Raw genomic sequence first — 19,148 nt, 5'->3', positions numbered from 1 at the left:
AAATTGCCCTTGTACTATTGTCTATTGGTTGCTTGTGCCACCCGTTATACATTTGGGTCATTCTTGCCCCTACCGTTAATGAACTTAAACTAAATGCCCCCAACCCTATCGTCTATACATGCTGGCAGCTGACCACATAAAATTTATCCAAGTCAGCTGCCATGTCAGCTTCCACATCAGCGGGCCCACCAATTTAAAAACCCGCTACACCCATTTACATATCCCTCTCTTACCAACAATTAGGGCTCACGACCCCAATCCTTTTCCTTCATCTTCAATGTCTCAAGGAAGTTGTTCTTCCCAAATTAGGTGTCGTTGTGGCATCTTTGCAAACCACTTCACTTCAACGACTCCATTAAACCCTGGAAGGCAATTTTTTAAATGTCCGAAGCCTAAGGTTAGTGATTGTGTAACAAAAGATCTAAATTAGTAACTGTTTGCTCTAATTTATAGTGTAATAATAACGATCTTAGTTTCTTCTGTGATTTTTTTGTTTTGGACAGAATTGTTCTTGTGGTTATTTTGAATGGGAAGATGAAATCTCGTTCTCCAATGATTTGGTTACAACTAAAGATGTAACATCATCTTGGGAAGCTATTAAAGATGATAGGGATAAATTGAAAGAAGAATTAATTGCCCTGAAGGCTCTACACAAAGCTGAAGCTGCAAAAGTTACGAAATTGGAAGAGAAGGTTTTGAAGACGAGGATGATGCTTATGATCTCATGGGCACTTTTTGTTGGATTTGTTGTGGCGTCGATGATGAAGTGAAAGTTGATGAATCTTGTTGATGATGCTAATGAATATGTTTTGTTGTCAATTTTATTGTCGTCTGGAATTGGATGAGAAGGTGTTATGTATGTTGTTTTGAACCTTTTATATTAGACCTTGTAATCTTAGTTAATGTAATTCGAATATATTAGTTGTCAAGAATTAGTTAATGTAATTTCAAGTTATGAGCTGGTAACCGTTATAATTAGAGCTTATATTAATCAATTTAATCTTAGAAGTTGTTAGTTCTTTTGTGATGAATTTTGTGTATTATTAGTTGATGTTATGGGATGATGAACATATTTATGTCAAAAAGTATGGACAATTTACCAACTCCATTCCCAACCTAAAAGCTGGACAGTTTCATGAAGGCCTTTTTGTGCAAAAATCTGGGCAGTGTTACAATTTTTTGGTCTAAAATGTGGACATTTACACTACACCACTTATGTCAAAATGTGGTCACTTTCACAAAGGCCTTTTTTGTGGAAAAATCTAGACAGTTTGACAACATTTTAGTCTAAAATCAGGACATTTTCACTACACCAGTTATGTCAAAATCTGGACACTTTTACAATACCATTTTGGTCCAAATTCTGGACAGTTTCACAAAACAACCTGTTAACAAAATCTGGACAGCATCTATAACTCATAAATATTAACTTAAACAATTCATAAATACTAATTTCATTCATCATAAGGGGATGTCACATTATCACCCCAAAAACCTACATAAACAAGTGATAACATGACATTAAGTTTCCCAACCTAAACATTCAAACTACATTCAACCACAAACAAGGGGATGTCACATTATCCCCCCAAAAACTATCACAATTAGGTGATAACATGACATCCGAGTGAACATGTCACTAACTAAACAGCCACACAAGTTTAACAAGTTTACTTGGCTAATAATTACATCACAACCAAAAATATACTAGCATAATAGAGTCCAGAACACCAGAACTGCTGGTCTTTAAGTCTGCTTCTTCCCATTACCCTTCTTTGCTTTCAACTTGGCCAATCTTTGCTTGTTAAGCTGGTTACCAGTAATAGCATTTTTTCCCTTCCATTGCAGCTTCTTTGGTGAGAATGGTAGGTTTGATGGCTCACTCATACCACTGGCATCACCAACAAATCTGATTTCCCTTGTTCCAATTGCTGCACTTTTAATTGCCTCAGTTGTAGCCTAGTCTTTGCCTCAGAGATACTTCTTGGCCTTATAGCTATTTCAGGCTCAGGCTCAGGGTCAAAGTCTGGGTATTCAAAGTCTGGAAAAGCACTAATGCTTGGTTCTTTCCTCTGCACTGAAGGTGTTGGCATGAACACCATGTTGCTAGATTGACTTGTTTGACTAGGCTGACTTGGCTGAGGGGCTGACAGATGAATTTCCTCATCATTGACTTCTTGTGGCACTGGTGCAGCAGAGGGAGATCTGGGCTGTTCAGATCTGGGTTGTTCATCATTTACTTCATCTAGTAAAGTTCTCTTCCTCTTTGTCTGCTTTCCCTTCTTCTTGCCTCCAATGGGCTGCTTTCCTTTAGAATGCTATTAGTAAGACAGAAAGTTTTGGTTAGTTGTTGAAACAGAAAGAATGATAGAAAAAGTAATGGTCTTGATTACCTTTGCACACCCTCTAGCATTGTGTCCAGGTTCACCACAGTTGTTACATGTCATTACCCTCCCTTTCCTTGACTGATACCATTGTCCTTGCCTATTAAGTTCCTCATTTTTTTCTCTTGTTCTCTTAACCTTTGGTCTCCCAGTCATCTTTACCAAAGGTGGTGGAGCCATGTACTGTGAAGGCTCAATTTTCCAGAACTTTTCTCCTCTTACTGGTTGTAACTTATGTGAGTAAATGTGGAGATAAGTCTCTTTGGTAAGGTACCAATGAATCTGACTTAGAGGGTCCACTTTCTTGTGCAATAATGCACATATTGCATGAGGACATGGAATGCCACAAAGATCCCATGCCCTACAGGTACATTTCTTCAATCTCAAATTCACAATGTGCCTGTCACTATTTTCAGTCACCTCATATCCATGGTCTGCACTGCCATTAACATGACACTTCAATGCAATCCTCATGAATTGGTTGTACAACTCCATGGTTTTAGGACTGTATTCATTTCCCCATGACATCACCTCAGCTTCATGTTCATTAATCATATTCATCACCTTGATTCTAATATCCTCAAGCATCTTAATGATTGGCTTGTGCCTTGCTTGCAAGATCCAAGCATTGAATGACTCAGTCAAGTTGTTGTCTACAGCTTGGTTCTTGCAAACAGTATCAAAGAATGCCCTACTCCAACATTTTGGTGGATACATCAACAAATCTTCCACAGCTTCCTTTCCATCATCATTTACTTCACCCATATTCTTTATCTGTTCTTTGAAGTCCTCTTATAAGTACTCTATGCAGCCTACCAAAGTAATTTTTTGAATTCACCAGAACCCCATCTCTTACACCAATTTGCTTCTATATGTCTTACACAAAATCTAAAGTGAGACTCTGGAAGAACAGTTTGGATTGAGTCAATCAACCCCTACAAAAAGCAGTAGATAACATCAGATAAAAGTAAACATAAATCAACAAAAAAACTGAAAATAACAGTACAAATAAACAGTACATACCTTCTGCATATCNCCAGACTTTCATTTGCTTTAGAAAACAAATATACATTCCCTTTAAAAACCTTCCTTTTTCCCTTTCTTTCAAGAGCATTCTTTTTGATAAGTTTAATTATCACATCACTCCCAGGATTGCTAAGTTTCAATTCATTGGCATAGGCAACAAGCTTATTATATTCATCTATAAAACTACCTTCAAGTTTCTCCAAAATTATTCTCTTTGCCCTTCTGCACTTAGATTCACTAACATTTACATTAAATGCAGCTTTCAAGCTTTCCCTCATCTCTCTAATCTTAATTTTGGGGTTATCTTGCAAGCCTTTTTAAAAGTACTCAGCTATTGTGTTTGCATGTACTCCATGATTTTCAAATGCAGGTTCACATGTGTGCTCAGGTTCTAAAGTCTTGAATTTAACCCCACCCCCTGAAGAATCCTTTGATATATGGCAAACAAAGGGGCAGTCACCAACACAGATGTACCTAAGCCTTGTAGGGTCACTTTTAAGTTGCTTCAAGTCATACCCATTTGCAAGAGAATACATGTCGATCATTTTCCTAGCTTCAGGTATATCTTTAAATGTCATTGACCTATCTAACTCTTTATAATCAGTTAACTTATCATTGATGACCCTCTTCTTTTATAAAAAAAAGTTGCTCCAAATCATTAGAATTAGGAGAATCAGAATCAGTAGCAGAATCATTTTCCTCACTATCATTATCACTACAATCAGTAGCAGCTTCAACTTCTACTGTGTGTGACTCACTATGAGTGACTATATTAGGTACATCAACTGCAGGTTCACACTCTTCTACAGCAAACAAATTAATAACATTACACTGTTCATTAACAAGGTCCAATAGTGTCCTAATCCCAACATCCCCATCTATTTCATAATATCTACCACCAGGACCCTTTACTATAATTGTTGCACCCCTATATACCCAAACTTTGTATCAAATTCAGCAACTAAGTCAGCATAAGAGAGCAAGTCAGAGTCAAAACCTTTATTGATGTGCACATACTTCTCTTTATACAGCAGGTGTGGCTTACTACTCCATTCTCCACCATGATGAAAAACTAACTCAACTAGCACCATCTATAAAAGGCTGCATAGTAACCATGAATAATGTTAATACAACCTACAATAGTAAATGCATAAAGAAGTAAAAAAAGACAAGATGTACAGAAATAATAAATAAACATGTAAGTAAACAAAACAGTTTGATAAATAAAGGGAACAAGAAAAAGGTACAGAGGTAGATGAATAAAAACACAAAATTGAATGAGGTACATAATATTTCTGTATGCATATATGGGACCACATAATAAACTATCAAACTTAGAGTCCCACCACAATAAAATAAGGAATAAACATATATGTAAGAGACCCACATGAGCATCATCTTCAAAGTAAATGCAGGTGAAACATGGGACCAAATAACAACAAGTCAGCTATTAAGAAATAGCTAAAATACTTTTTCAGTTAAAAAAACCCTAACCGACCCTTCTTTAAAAAACATAAGGGACCACACATACTTGAAATCCTAAACAAGAGAAATATCTTCTAAAATAAGTACCAAATATCATCAATTCCATCAATACCCTAACCGACCAATAGAATCAGACAAATAATTAGGGTATAAAGGTGAAAGTCACATGTAAATACAAACGACAAAAATCCAGTCAATATCTGAGACAAGAAACACCCTAAACGACAAACCACATATCTGAAACAAGAAAAACCCTAAACCACGAAGCACAGTCCAAAAACCCTAACTTTAACATAAAAGAAATACGAACCCTAAGACAAAAATACTTTATTTATAAACAACAACCATATCAACCTAGTAGAAAAGTTCAGCTTTGGGGGGGAAATCGTACCTTGACAGCATTCAACACTGAAAAATTTGAGTTTCTTTAAAACCTTCCACACTTTTCTCTCTCGTTTCTATCGAAGTATTGCGGACCAAATGACACTCTTTGCACATTTGGACAGGTCTATCATATTTATTTGGTGGGCAAATGGGTCATGGGTCACGGGTAAGAGAGGGATATGTAAATGGGTGTAGTGGGTTTTTAAATTGGTGGACCCGCTGATGTGGAAGCTGACATGGAAGCTGACTTGAATAAATTTTATGTGGTCAGCTGCCAGCGTGTATAGACGTTAGGGTTGGGGGCATTTAGTTTAAGTTCATTAACAGTAGGGGCAAGAATGGCCCAAATGTATAACGGGTGGCACAAACAACTAATAGACAATAGTACAGGGGCAATTTTGACCTTTTTCCCTTTATATTGGGATTATCATATGAGGACAAGAGTAAAAGCACGAAGGGTGATGTCGTGCCATTATTATTATATTATCATGTGTTCATGGCACGAAGCGTGTTTCCGTGCAGGCAAGGACGAGAGACATGCATTATATTATGATAAATTTTCCTGTGTATACATTTATGCCTTATCTTGAGTTGATAGTGTTGCACCTATGTTTTCTATGTGACTTATCGTCGTTGTTCTGTTTATGTCCTCTACCTCAATTGTTGTTGTACTATCCATGCCTTCTATATGTTTAACTTGTAAATATCATATTTTCCTTCTTGTTTGTTGTATCTACACCTATGCCATTTCTTATTTGTTGCACTTTCGTATAAACCTTCTGCCATGTTAATTATCCATGCTTTTTTGTTTAGCTTATAAAGATCATTTTTTCTTCTTGTTTGTTATATCTACATCTATGCCCTTCTCATTTATTGCACTTTCGTATAAACCTTCTACTAAGTTAGTGACATTTATGTTCTCCTATCTAAATTGCTGTCATTACCTCTATGCCTCCCACCTAGTCTGTTATCATTGTCCATATGCATTGTCTTGTTCGTTTTTGCTACCGTGTACTTCCCACTTTGTCGTTATCATTATTGGTATTTTTTTTCACCCGGTTGGTACTGTTATACGCATGCTTGGTGAGGAAGAGATAAATGCACGAAGGGTGTTGCAGTGCCATTTGATTTGAAACGCATTCATATATTTGGTGAGGATGAGATAAATGTGCGAAGCGTGTTGTCGTGCCATTTGATTTGATATCTTGAGTACATTTCTCACACTGTAAAATTTTGGATTTTCTACCGTGGTTTGATGGTCATCGCTTTAAGGAAAGTATTGGTTGTGATATTGAGATATATTGACCGTAATTTCTTCTTGTAATCATTTGCTGTTTCGTATATTTAAGCACGTACCCTTATCTGTTATGTTAGTATTGTTTCTATTGCAAATTCTACTGCACAAGTTATATTAGTGAGTATCTTTTAACTAAAAAGTCTCGTCACTACTTCACCGAGGTTAATCAAGATACTTACTGGGCACATGTCGTCGGTTGTACTCATATTATACTTCTGCACCTTGCGTACGATCTTGGAGCTGATGTTGCTGTGTACGACGAGAGCTGGCGTTGACGACGTACGCGTGTTCCGGTTATAGATGCCACTTGTCCTTGGTAGCTTTAGATTTGCAAATCTATTTATGTATATTCCAAATAGATGATGTATTTATTTCGTACCAGCTTTGTAAATTCTAAATCTTAGAACCTCATGATTCGTACTACCAGTCCTTGGGTTATTGTATGGAAATTAGTTGTATCATTTGTTGGTCACATTTATTTTATTGGACTGTGTTGACTGTTATTGGACTTACCTAACAGGTTCGGTTAAGTTCCATCACAACTAGTTAAATTTTGGGTCGTGACAATCCAATTTGGGACTACCACTAAAGTCATACCCACATTGCACAAAAAATTTATAAAATTTACCCACTTTGGAACACACTTCCGAATTTGCATATGAAGTTATAAATTTTGAGTTTCATAATCGGATCTGAAGTTCTTCTATATCTCTTTATTGCAACTTTTCCTTAATGCAACTTTAGAATCAGTATATGAGTTTCTTTTGTCTCTTCAATATAACTTCAGAATTTGATCTGAAAATTTTCTATCTCTTCAATGCAAGTTTAGAATCGAATCTAAAGTTCTTTTATCTCACAAGATGCTTGTTTCATCGATTTCAGTGAGGTCACCATCGAGCAAGCTTTCTCTAGGTTCAGCAATGCCAGTTTCAATTTTTTCACTACGATATACAAGTACCACTTTGAAGTTTGAATCTCAGTTTTAAAATAAGGAAGAAGGAGAAGGAGAAGGAGAAGCGGGAGAAGGAGAAGAAGGAGAAGAAAAAGGAGAAGGAGGGGGAGGAGGATGAGGAGGAGAGGAGGAGGAAGAGAAGGAGAAGAAGAAGGAGAAAGGAGGATGAAGAGGAGAAGAAGAAGAATAGAAGAAGTAGCAGCGAAGAAGAAAGCGATATCTGAAGTTAGCTAAATAATGGGTATCAATTAATTTTATTTAAAAAAATGGGTATAGATTAAATTGCGACAACTAAATATGGCGCCTCGTAAAATTTTTACCTTAGAATTAGGTGGGTGCCCGCAGACGCAAGTCCTCTGCTATCATAAATTGTGACATAGACTCGACAACTTAAGCCATCTTAGTTGGTCACCCCTCCAAAATGTGACGGAGGTCACCGATCTAAGCCATGGGCCTTCATAATAGCCTATTAAGCCATGGGCCTTCATGATTGCCTATTGACCCCATTAGGGTAAGTATGTTATTCAATTAGCTCAGCCAAAATTTTTATATGAAGAATTAATCGAAATAGTCGATCACCTAACTGTTTAAATTAAAAATAATCGGCAAATATATAATATGAGTATAATAAGTATATAATTTATGTATATTGGCTAGTAAACTAGTTCTATATATTTCTTCTACTAATAGTTATAGCCTTGTAGGTGCTACTAACTTGACGAATTCATTTTTTTCATTTTATTTAAAACTTGGTATCTTTAGTTTCTCAAAGAGATACCTTTACACCCTTTATCAACAAAGCAAGAGACTAATAATCTACATGTTATTAATCTTTAAAATGATTCAACTTGACCTTGAAAATCAAAACAAAATATTATCAGTAAGCTACTGTGATATGTTTGCCAACGAAACTTTTTGTACAGACAAATTAGGAGCTACTTCAACTGTACAACATTCTGGAAAGGACTCGGGGGAACTACAACAACCAAAAGGGACAGATAAAGGATGTTTTTATCCAGTAATTTTTTTTGTTTTTGAATGTCACAGTAAATTTCTCTTATCTCAATAATCAGAATATGTTAGTAATGTCATAGAAGAAATTAGAAAAATGGGAAAGAAGATGTACCTTGAAGAGATTTTTTTTCTTTGAACTGTCACTGAAAATCTATTTCTTTATTAGCAGAGTCTACGTGTATACTTTTTCTTCTTTTTCCATGTGTAGAAAAAATTATAAATGAGTTATAATTCTGGTTGATTTGGAGAGAGAAGAGGTACAACAAGAACTGGCAAGATTTCTCAATCTTCATCAAAGCAAAATTCCTGCTTAAAATAAAAATAAAAATCAATAAAAAGCAAAAAACAAAATTATTAAACAACCCATTTATCATGGAAACAAAAAAAAACCATTTTAACACCTACTTTCGCGCCTTTCCCGTCTTGTGGAATTTCTTAAATCTTCCAATATTCTATGGAAATTGTTAACACCAAACGGTCTGCTTTCATTTCGAAATAGTCGTAAAAGAAAACCTTTTAATCTCACAACACTAAGACTGACTCAATTCCACCTCTTTAGAACGACACTCTTTCCATCCCACATCGACATATAGAGCACAAAGAAGTCCTTTATAAGCAAAGACAACGAAGGCTATGTTCACGACCTTACTTGAACAGGATCTGTTCTATAGGCTCGTACCACTGTATCCTTGAGTTCTAAGGAGACAGAAAACCAAGTCTGGTTGATGAGACATGGCCATTGGACCCCAGAGCGTGATTAACAGCTCCCATGGCCCTCGGGTTATGGTGTCGTAGATGATCGTTCTCAGCCCCTAACCATGGGTGCTGGGATGGTCTAATGGCTGTCTGACAGACTCTTCAATTCTTTTTTCCCTCCCTCAAATTTCACCATAGATGACTGCTACATTCACCATTTAATCACTTCAAGAACCTCTCGGGGAAACAAGACTCCGCATAAGCTAAACAATCTACTTCACCTAATTGTAATTTGTAAATTCTGATTTGCACAAGACACCTCTACCAAAAGTATTTGTTATTTTGGATTTAAAAAATAAGAAAAAAAAAATACTCAACACTAGAATATTATAAAAATTGCAATTTCAAATCTCGCGTTCTCCTCAAGTATTTCGAGATTTTTGAGTATACCTTCGTATTTTTCTCCTTAAGATATCACGACCTTACTTGAACATGATCTGTTCTATAGGCTCGTACCACTGTATCCTTGAGTTCTAAGGAGACAGGAAACCAAGTCCGGTTGATGAGTCAGGTCCATTAAACCAGAGCTGTGATTAACAGCTCCCACAGCCCTTGGGTTATGATGCCATAGATGATCGTTCTCAGCCCCTAACTACGGGTGTTGGGATGGTCTAATGGCTGTCTGAGAAACTCAACTTGACTTCAGTCTGCTCCAACACTTAGCCAAATTTTAATAACTTTGGACTTAGAATATTTTAGGCAGCTTTTCAACGTAGTAAGTTAGGACTGATTTTAGGCAACAAAAATATAAGTAAAGGGACAGAAATATAGATGAACACAAGGCTCAATATACAGGAAATTCTTTTTCCAACTTTCTATTTAACTCGAGCATACAAAGAAACTCAAACTCGAAGTACAATGCCGTGTACAAAAGAAGATCACTCTTGACCCTCACAAGACTACTCTTAGCCTTAGATTGTTTTCACTCTTGAATACCAGACTTAGGACTCCTTCCTAACTCAATTGTGTACTCTTACACGTTTTTCACTCATGCCATAAACATAAAGGGTGTTGTCCATTTATAATACATGAACCAGCACCATTTTCTTACAATAGTTGCCTTAGGCTTAGACACTTGTCCAGGTGGGACATGCTATTTTAGCCTAATACAGTTGACAACCCCCCAACTACTAGGATCATGTAAATCATGGCTACTAATAATGGAAAACATGGCCTTAAAACGTGCTAACACTCCTGCCACCATTTTAGCAAAGCTCAACTGATGCCCATGTGCACAGCATGTGCCGTAACCGCCCTTAACTTAGTCAATCTGAAGCTTGGTGTCCATTTTTGTGCCTTGGCTTGGACCAGGCGCCAATGCCATTATATCCAGCTGCATTGTAGCCACATTTGCCTATTCAATTGCCCACGAACATGGTCCTTTGCTGTGCCCCAATGTTATGACACGTCTGTCCCGCGCGCTGCCTTCCGTTGCACTTTAGCCTGCCTTTGCCACTTCTTTTTTGCCTTGCCTTAGCATCACTGCCTCATGCCTTGATGCCTTTGCCATGATCAAGTGTAACCCTCAGCCCGCAACTCATTGTCAAGCCCTTGCCAAGTTGCCTCGCCTCAGTCAAAGCCTTGGCCATCACTTGCCCGTTTCCCTTTTTGACTTGGTGCTACTCGTGCACCTGCCTTGCAACACTCTTGCTGCCTCATGACAACACTCTCGTTGTCAAGTTGAGCCCAAAGTGGCGGAGGTGTAACATATGACTGTTTCAATGGGCTGCTACATTCACCATTTAATTTAATCACTTGAATAACCTTTCGGGGGAGCAAGACTCCGCATAAGCTAAACAATCCACTTCACCTAATTGTAATTTGTAAATTCTGATTTGGATAAGACACCTCTACCAAAAAGTATTTGTTATTTTGGATTAGAAAAAGAAAAAAATACTCAAGGCTAGAATATTATAAAAATTACAATTTCAGATCTCTCTCGCATCAAGACACTAGTTGTGTGAGGCCTTCTTTTTAAAAAGTTTGAGTATACCTTCATATTTTTCTCCTTTAAGGTATCACTCATATAAAAGCACATATAAAAGAATTACGTATAGACATTTTCTAAAAAAATTTGTTACATTTTTACAAATTTCTCCTCTAATTATTGAAAATATTTCATCAAATTATTTCTTGGAAACTATGAACAAAAATTTAAAATTCTGACTAGTTTATAGGTGATTCAAGCATAATTCTAAAGTATGGAAAATGTTAGCTAAGGAGGTTCTCTAGTTCATTCAAAATGGGAAATAGCTATTGTTTCCTATATTTAAAAGTTTAAGGGAATTAATTGAAATTTAATCATTTTAATACGTGCTATTGGAAAGAAGAAAAAAAAACTTGAGGCTAAGGAGATAAAGAACGCGTTTGGACATACAATTTTTTTTTTCTTTTTTTCGAAATTTTGTTCATAAATTTTCACTTGAAGATGCATTTTGGAAATTTTCGAAAATTTGAAAAACTCCAAAAAGCTGCTTTTCAAATTTTCACTCAAATCACTCACAAAACTTCTAAAACAACCCAAACTCAAATTTATGTCCAAACACAACTCTAACTTTCAAATACCATTTTCACTTGAAATTTTTTTTCACCGTTTTTTGGAATTTTACAATTCTTATGTCCAAACGCCTACAAAGACAATTCATCAGCGTAAATACTTGTGAAAGCTTGAGTAATCTCATGTCTTTCACCAGAACAATGCATGAAAAAAGCAAATGAAAGCTATTTTCATGTTTAGAAGGAATTGAACAAATTTCAATAAAATATGATCTTGTAACAAATTTGATTCTACTAGTTAATTAGGATATTATCTCTATGATGCTACTTGCATATTACTAATAGTTCCAAAAAGATAATATGTGCATAAAAGTGAAAATTTCCTCCAATTTTAACTAAAGACTTAATAAAAAAACGTATAGTGGATTAATGCTTAATCCAAACAAGTAAAACTCGTAAAAATAGCACGGGCTAAGTTTTCGGACTGGTCATTCAAAAATAACCAACGTTTGTGAAGTCATTGAAAAATAGCCACTATTTTGCTGCAACACGGAAAGTTCCAGCATAATATACTCGATATCGGTGCACATGTATATAAACTTCCAGCATATGATGCTGGAACTTCAACACGCGAAAAGTTCCAGCATAATATACTGGAGATTGGAGCACATGTGTATGAACTTCCAGTATATTATGCTGGACCGGTATATTATACTAGAACTCCAGTATATTATGCTGGAGTATTAATATACTGGAGTTCCAGATACTGTAATACCAGTATATTATGCTGGAGTATTTTCCGGATTTTGAACAGTGTTTTCGTTCAGATTTATCTTTACATGAAAAGTGGCTAAATTTCGATTACTTTTGAAACTGTGGCTATTTTTGAATGATCACTTGTAAATTTGACTATTTTTGAATTTTTCCCGTAAAATTTGGGGGAACTTAATCAAAAAATTCATTTAGGCGTAGGAAAAGTAGATGTACCAAACTGAACTTGTGTGCCTTTCTCATAGAGTGCATATCAAACCCAAAATCACCCACAAACAAATTCTAGCAACTTTTGAGTGCAATCAGGGAACCACTTTCCAAATCTTTATATGAACTTTTAAGTTTTCTTATGAGACAATAAATATCTTGGAAAAATGACGCTAAAAAAAACCAATAAATTTTCAACCCCTCTTTTTTGTATGTTATATACAGATTTTATAAACTTTTTGGGCTTCCAGAGGTAAATAGTTTCTGACGTGGGCTAAAAGTGATAATACCCCATTCTTCTTTCCCCGCTGAGAAAGAAAAAAAGAAGGAAAATTGGGCTGACAGTAACTTCAATGTCTTTGACGAGTTAAAAGAAGAGAGGCCATGATGTAACCAGACTAAAACGAAAAAAATTATACCAAAAGAAACAAAATCCTCCAATCTCTTTCTCTTGTGTGACCACTTAAATAAGTGAGCAATGGTGCTGCATTATCACATAAAGCACAAGAACACTAGTCTATATAGATTGATCTAGAAAAGTTTTAGAGTAATTCTCTAGATATGGTGGTACCGCAACCACAAGCAATGCAGCCTTCTTCAGCTACTCTTATTACACCCAAATCCAGGGTTTGACAACCAAAGAATCGCCAACGGAGAGGGAGCAACAGAGGTTCCTCAAACAATGTGTAATAGAAGTCTCTTTGAAAAGAAAAGGTCAGCTAATATCATCTTTGTATTTCTTTCCTTCCGATTGTAATTCTTAATACTTGTACTCTGCTTGATTTTACTCTAAACAAATACCAAGGAAACTCGGGTACACAATAAAACCAGAAGCAAATTAGGTCTCCAACATCCTCTATAAGTTTGTTTTGTCTTATGACCAATTTAAACTAAAGACCGGCTAAACATAATCCCCAACCTCGATACCACACTTATACAGATGCTTAACCTCTCAACGCTGCTTCATGTTCCTGATGCCGACGTTCTCTCTGTCATAGATGACGGAAGTAAGTTACCAATTACCATGCAGAGTCACAAAACAAGAGGGAGAAAAAGATTATACTGAACGTACAGCATTAGAGAGGACATAAATCACATCAATTGGCTACGGAAAAGTTGAGTAAAAATTAAATTCCACTTCAAGTCCACTTTTAACAGGAAATAGAAACACCCCTACTGAATAGTGATGGCCTAAACACAGCAAGATCTCTGAGTAACCAATAACTATATAACCCGTTAAATTAAGAGGGTGTTTGGATTGGCTTATTTTAAGTGCTTATTGGCTTTTAAGCACTTTTTTAGTTTGTGTGGTGTTTGACAATGATAAAAAGTGCTTAAAAGCACTTACTTTTAGGCATAAAAAGTACAAAAATAAGCCAAAAGCCAAAAGTTGGATATTACCAACTTATGGCTTTTGGCTTTTAGCTTAAAAGCTACTTTTTATAAGCCAATCCAAACACCCTCTAAGCCAAAACAATATGGCAAATGCTGGTGATAACTGTAATTTTCATTTAAACAAGCATAACCATTACAAGTTTTATGTGTTTTATAATGTATTTCTCATCAGGCAAAATAGCAAGGAAGATGCATAGTCAAGAATTAAGTATAAAAGATGTAAATAAGCCATTGAATGCTGAAAGAAAGAATAATTTTTTAAAGTTTATACGGATACAAGGAAAAGAGGTGCCTTACTCTTCTTTCCCAATAAGGATGGAAGCATAAAAAATCATAGACAGGAGTTATTGTTGAGACCAAAACAACATTAAGTCCGGTAAACAGCAGAAGTGCTGTCAAGGCCGACTTCTGTGAGGCATTGCTGATCGTATAATGACTTCAAACCCTGAAAAAGACAAGCTCATATTCAGAATGTCTAATAGTTTAAGCAAGCATACATCCAAATGCTCCAACCGAACTATATCCATGAACGGCAGATATAATCAAAACTTTTTCAAAAGGCGTCACCACTTCAGATAAAGGAATACTGCTCTTCTCTGCTATCCGTAAACAAGAAAACCCCGATATAATAGTGTGGCTGGTTGATATTCTTAGGACAAATATTTGCTCTAATTAAGGCAAAAACTTATTTCCTCTCCCGCAGGATAAGTGAGTATTCGAACATTTGAATACAAGGCTTTGACTTGTGGTAATGTAACATATATTGACAGTGTTTTGGGATAGCAATACATTTGAGAAGAAATTACTTCTTACGAACACTTTTGGTTATACTGTAATACTTCTAGTTTCATGAGCTTTTCGCTCAGAAATATGTCCAATCATAGCTCTAAATACAGAACTTGGGCTTAAGACTTAGGTGCCAGTTTCGAGCTCTTAGCTTCTTTCAACTATATCCTATTATAGATAACAGTTCAAAACTTTGTTGGTTTTCAAACTTAAATACTAAAATCGCGAGTTTTTGGTCAAAATTGTCCCTTATGTTTGGGGGTAGGTTTAAATTTGTCCTTTATATATTATCTTGAGCACTTATTGTCCCTTATGTTTATATAAGTTGAGCACCTTTAGTCTCTGTTAACACCAAACCCAAACAGATGCACAAAACTAACGGCTCCTTTAGTTCTGACGTGAAATGCACCTGACGCCGTAAAAACAAGACCCAAATCGAAGTCTTCTTCCTAGCTAGAGCAAATGAAACTAGATACCTGAATTTGCCAATGATATACTCTGCAACAGTATCCTCTCCTTATCCCTCATAGCTTTCCGAAAGATTCTTTCCCATTCAACTAGTCAAGGAATTACATGAGTTTGAGAAAATTGATCTAGCCGACTAGCTAGCTGCATGTGGAAAGATTGATCTTGTGAGTGAATACCCTGAGCAAATTTGTGAAATTGCTATAGCAGAATCTGCTAACTTACACTAAAAACTTATGATCTTCAAAGCATGGATGGTTCTCACGCGTTGTTTCACCACTCAACTAAAAGTTAATAATTGCAGAAGTGCACTAATGGCCAACCAACATATTCAACCTTTTAGTTTCTGATGCAAAAGTGCTCTACAATGACGGTCTAATTGCAAAAGTAATGGTGAGAACGTTCTTTACAATCATTTAGTTTTAACAAAAGAGAAATATACAAACAAAAAGAAGAGTCGTTAAAGAGAGAGAGAGAGAGAGCTCTTCTTCCACCGAAGATGAAAATAATCGACGGAGACACTGATGGCGAGAGTAGGTGAAGAAGACCCTGAGCTGGGTTTTATTTTACTGTGCTATGTTCATTGCACCAGGAAAGGAGCCGTTAGTTTTGTGCATCTGCTTGGGTTTGGTGTTAACAGAGACTAAAGGTGCTCAACTTATATAAACTAGGGACAATAAGTGTTCAAGATAATACATAAAGGACAAATTTAAACTTACCCCCAAACATAAGGGACAATTTTGACCAAAAACTCCTAAAATCGCGAATAAAAATAGTAATCAGATTCTTGATTAAGCTCGTTCTATCAAAAATAAGTGAAGCGATTGGTACATAGAAGCTATTACAGATACAACAACAACAACAACAACAACAACAACAAAACAACAACAAACCCAGTATTCCCACTGGTAGGGTTTGGGGAGGATAGTGTGTACGCAAACCTTACACCTACCTAGTGAAGGTAGAGATAGAAGCTACTACAGATGCCTACACAATACTTTTTCTTCTAAGGTGAGATAATATACATAATCTAAAGTCTAACATTCTAACAATAACACACAAATTCAAGGAGGAGAAGCCTCATAGAGTCAGCAAATTATAACAAAGCAAAGGACCTGAACTGCTGGTGCTGATTAATATGTTGCACTCACACTAGCAATCGCCGCTAATTTTCTCTATTTTTTTCTTTGTTCCTTAAACTTCACTTAAAAAAGTGTTGTTTGAATCTCCAATATTCCATAGACTTAAGGTTTTTGAGATCTTACACTTCAGAGTACTAGTGCAAAATAAACCTTCAAAAGGAGAAGTAGAAGGAAGAAATCACAAATTAGGCACAAAAATGTTTATTAGCTATGTGCAACTAAATGATGCTTGAATCTGTAAATACTCCTGTTGAGGTATTTAAATAATCCAGCTGTTGTATATTCCCAAATTTACTTGTTGCAGACCGAAAAAATAGTTAATTACAAAAAATAATAGTTATCTGTTCAATTAAATTAACTCAAAAATCCATCTGGACTTATTCAGATTTTAGGGATACGTTAAATAAAATGATATTAAATGCAAGGAACTGTCGAACTGAGATGAATGTAAAATGAAATTGGCTGTAATAAGCAAGATTTTGCTAAATGAGGACAAAAAGAAAAGGGGAACTTACACGTTAGCTCGCGACTTCGAAAGATGAAGAAGAGCAGGTTCCAGCACAGTAGGAGAAGAGTGGTATCAGTTGAGAAGCGTCTTAAAAAATGGCTAAGCGTAGTATCTTGTAGAGTAGTATATTAAAATGAATTGAATCCGTTTTTATTTTAATTTCATCTTCAACTAACTTATTGAAATAAAACAATAAAGAAGGATATTGCAAAGAAATAGATATAATTCTTATTGATTTGAGATGAATTACAGTGGAATAGGACCCTTATTTTTATAGGAAAAGAGTGACTTAGCCACCAAGTAAAATTCCTAAAATCTCTCTAAAATATAGACATTCATCTTAAATAAAACTCTATTTGTAACACTCCCCTTGAATGTCTATTCAACAGATAATGTGCCTCGTTAAAACTTTAACTAAAATAAAACCCAGTGGTTAAAAAATTCTAGTAAAGGAAAAAGAATACACGTATCTAACAATACGCCTTTTGGTTCCCTCGTTAAAAACCTTGCAAGGAAAACATGGTAGGACAAAACCTTGTAAGGAAAAAAGAGTACAATGCGTATTAACTCCCCTTGATGAGAGCATCAATTCACATCCTTGAGTTTTCGCATCTCGATCTTGTACACTAGCTTCTTGAAGGTTGACGTCGGTAGAGATTTGGTGAACAAATCAGCTATATTATCACTTGAACGAATTTGTTGCACATTGATATCACCATTCTTTTGAAGATCATGCGTAAAAAATAATTTTGGTGAAATGTGATTTGTCCTATCTCCTTTTATGAATCCTCTCTTCAGTTGGGCTATGCATGTTGTATTATCTTAATACAAAATCGTGGGTAGAGTGTCACATTTCAAACCACATTTGCCTCGAATAAGGTGTATTATAGACCTCAACCACACACATTCTCGACTTACTTCATGAATAGCAACTATCTCAGCATGATTAGATGAAGTAGCCACGATTGATTGCTTAGTCGATCGCCAAGATATTGAGTGCCTCCACATGTAAACACATAGCCTGTTTGAGATCGAGCCTTGTGTGGGTCAGATAAATAAACTGCAATTATTGCCATAAAATAAGCCCATATCGGTAGTCCCTTTTAGATACTGCAATATGTGTTTGATTCCATTCCAATGTCTCCTTGTGGGAGCGGAGCTATATCTTGCTAAGACATTAACTGAAAAAGTTACATCATGCCTTGTAGTGTTAGCAAGATACATTAGTGCACCAATTGCTTTCAGGACCAAGTAGCTCTTCATTCTTTTCTTGGGGTTGGAATTGATCCTTATTCACATCAAGTGATCGAACAACCATCGGAGTACTTAATGGATGTGCTCCATCCATGTAAAACCCTTTCAATACCTTTTCTATGTAGGTAGATTGATGGACGAAAATTCTGTTTCCCAAATGTTCAATTTGTAAACTGAGGCATAATTTTGTCTTTCCGAGATCTTCCATCTCGAATTCCTTCTTTAAATAATCAATTGCCTCTTGGAGTTTTACAGGAGTTCCAATAAGGTTTATGTCATCAACATATACGGCAAGTACAACAAATTCTGATGTTGTTTTCTTTATAAAAGCACATGGGCAAATAGCATCATTTATATAGCCTTCTTTTAATAAATACTCACTAAGACGATTATACTACATTTGTCCTGATTGCTTTACACCATACAAAGATCTTTGCAATTTGATTAAAAATATTTGGCGGGACTTTGAATTATATGCGTTAGGCATTTTAAATCCCTCGGGAATTTTTATGTATATCTCATTATCAAGTGAGCCATGAAGGTAGGCGGTAACCACGTGCATTAAATGCATGTCAAGCTTTTCATGGACAACAAAACTAATGAGATAACAGAATGTTATAGCATCCATAACGGGTGAATATGTCTCTTTATAATTGACACCATGCCTTTATAAAAATCCTTGTGCAACTAGGTGTGCCTTATATCTTTGTACCTCATTTTTCTTAAATGGGATATATTATGCTCATGACCCAAAACTAATTGCAACAGGGAATATTTATGATAATTTACCCGTCTGAGGCGAATTACCATTGCTGTATGCAAAATG

The 19,148-nt window shown here is 35.9% G+C and overlaps 1 protein-coding gene and 1 long non-coding RNA gene across 3 annotated transcripts; one reads left to right on the top strand and one right to left on the bottom strand.

Annotated features, from left to right (window-relative positions):
• Positions 1-277: 277 nt before the first annotated feature.
• LOC109210895 (uncharacterized protein At1g43920, Chloroplastic-like) lies at positions 278-770 on the top strand. Its single transcript, XM_019374370.1, has 2 exons — positions 278-397; positions 504-770. Exons 1-2 carry the CDS (start codon positions 278-280, stop codon positions 768-770), a joined length of 387 nt encoding a protein of 128 aa, XP_019229915.1.
• A 12,426-nt stretch (positions 771-13,196) lies between these two features.
• Positions 13,197-17,168, bottom strand: LOC109210897. 2 transcript variants are annotated; one of them, XR_002065623.1, is made up of 4 exons: positions 17,076-17,168; positions 15,430-15,562; positions 14,465-14,612; positions 13,197-13,761 (listed from the first exon to the last, which is right to left on the bottom strand). It is a non-coding gene; the product is annotated as an uncharacterized LOC109210897 (long non-coding RNA). The 2 variants fall into 2 exon arrangements; XR_002065622.1 differs by lacking the exon at positions 15,430-15,562.
• Between the last annotated feature and the right edge of the window lie 1,980 nt (positions 17,169-19,148).

Source organism: Nicotiana attenuata, unplaced genomic scaffold (assembly GCF_001879085.1).
Source record: "Nicotiana attenuata strain UT unplaced genomic scaffold, NIATTr2, whole genome shotgun sequence".
NCBI lineage: Eukaryota > Viridiplantae > Streptophyta > Magnoliopsida > Solanales > Solanaceae > Nicotiana > Nicotiana attenuata.
This window is presented reverse-complemented; position numbering and strand designations above follow the sequence as displayed.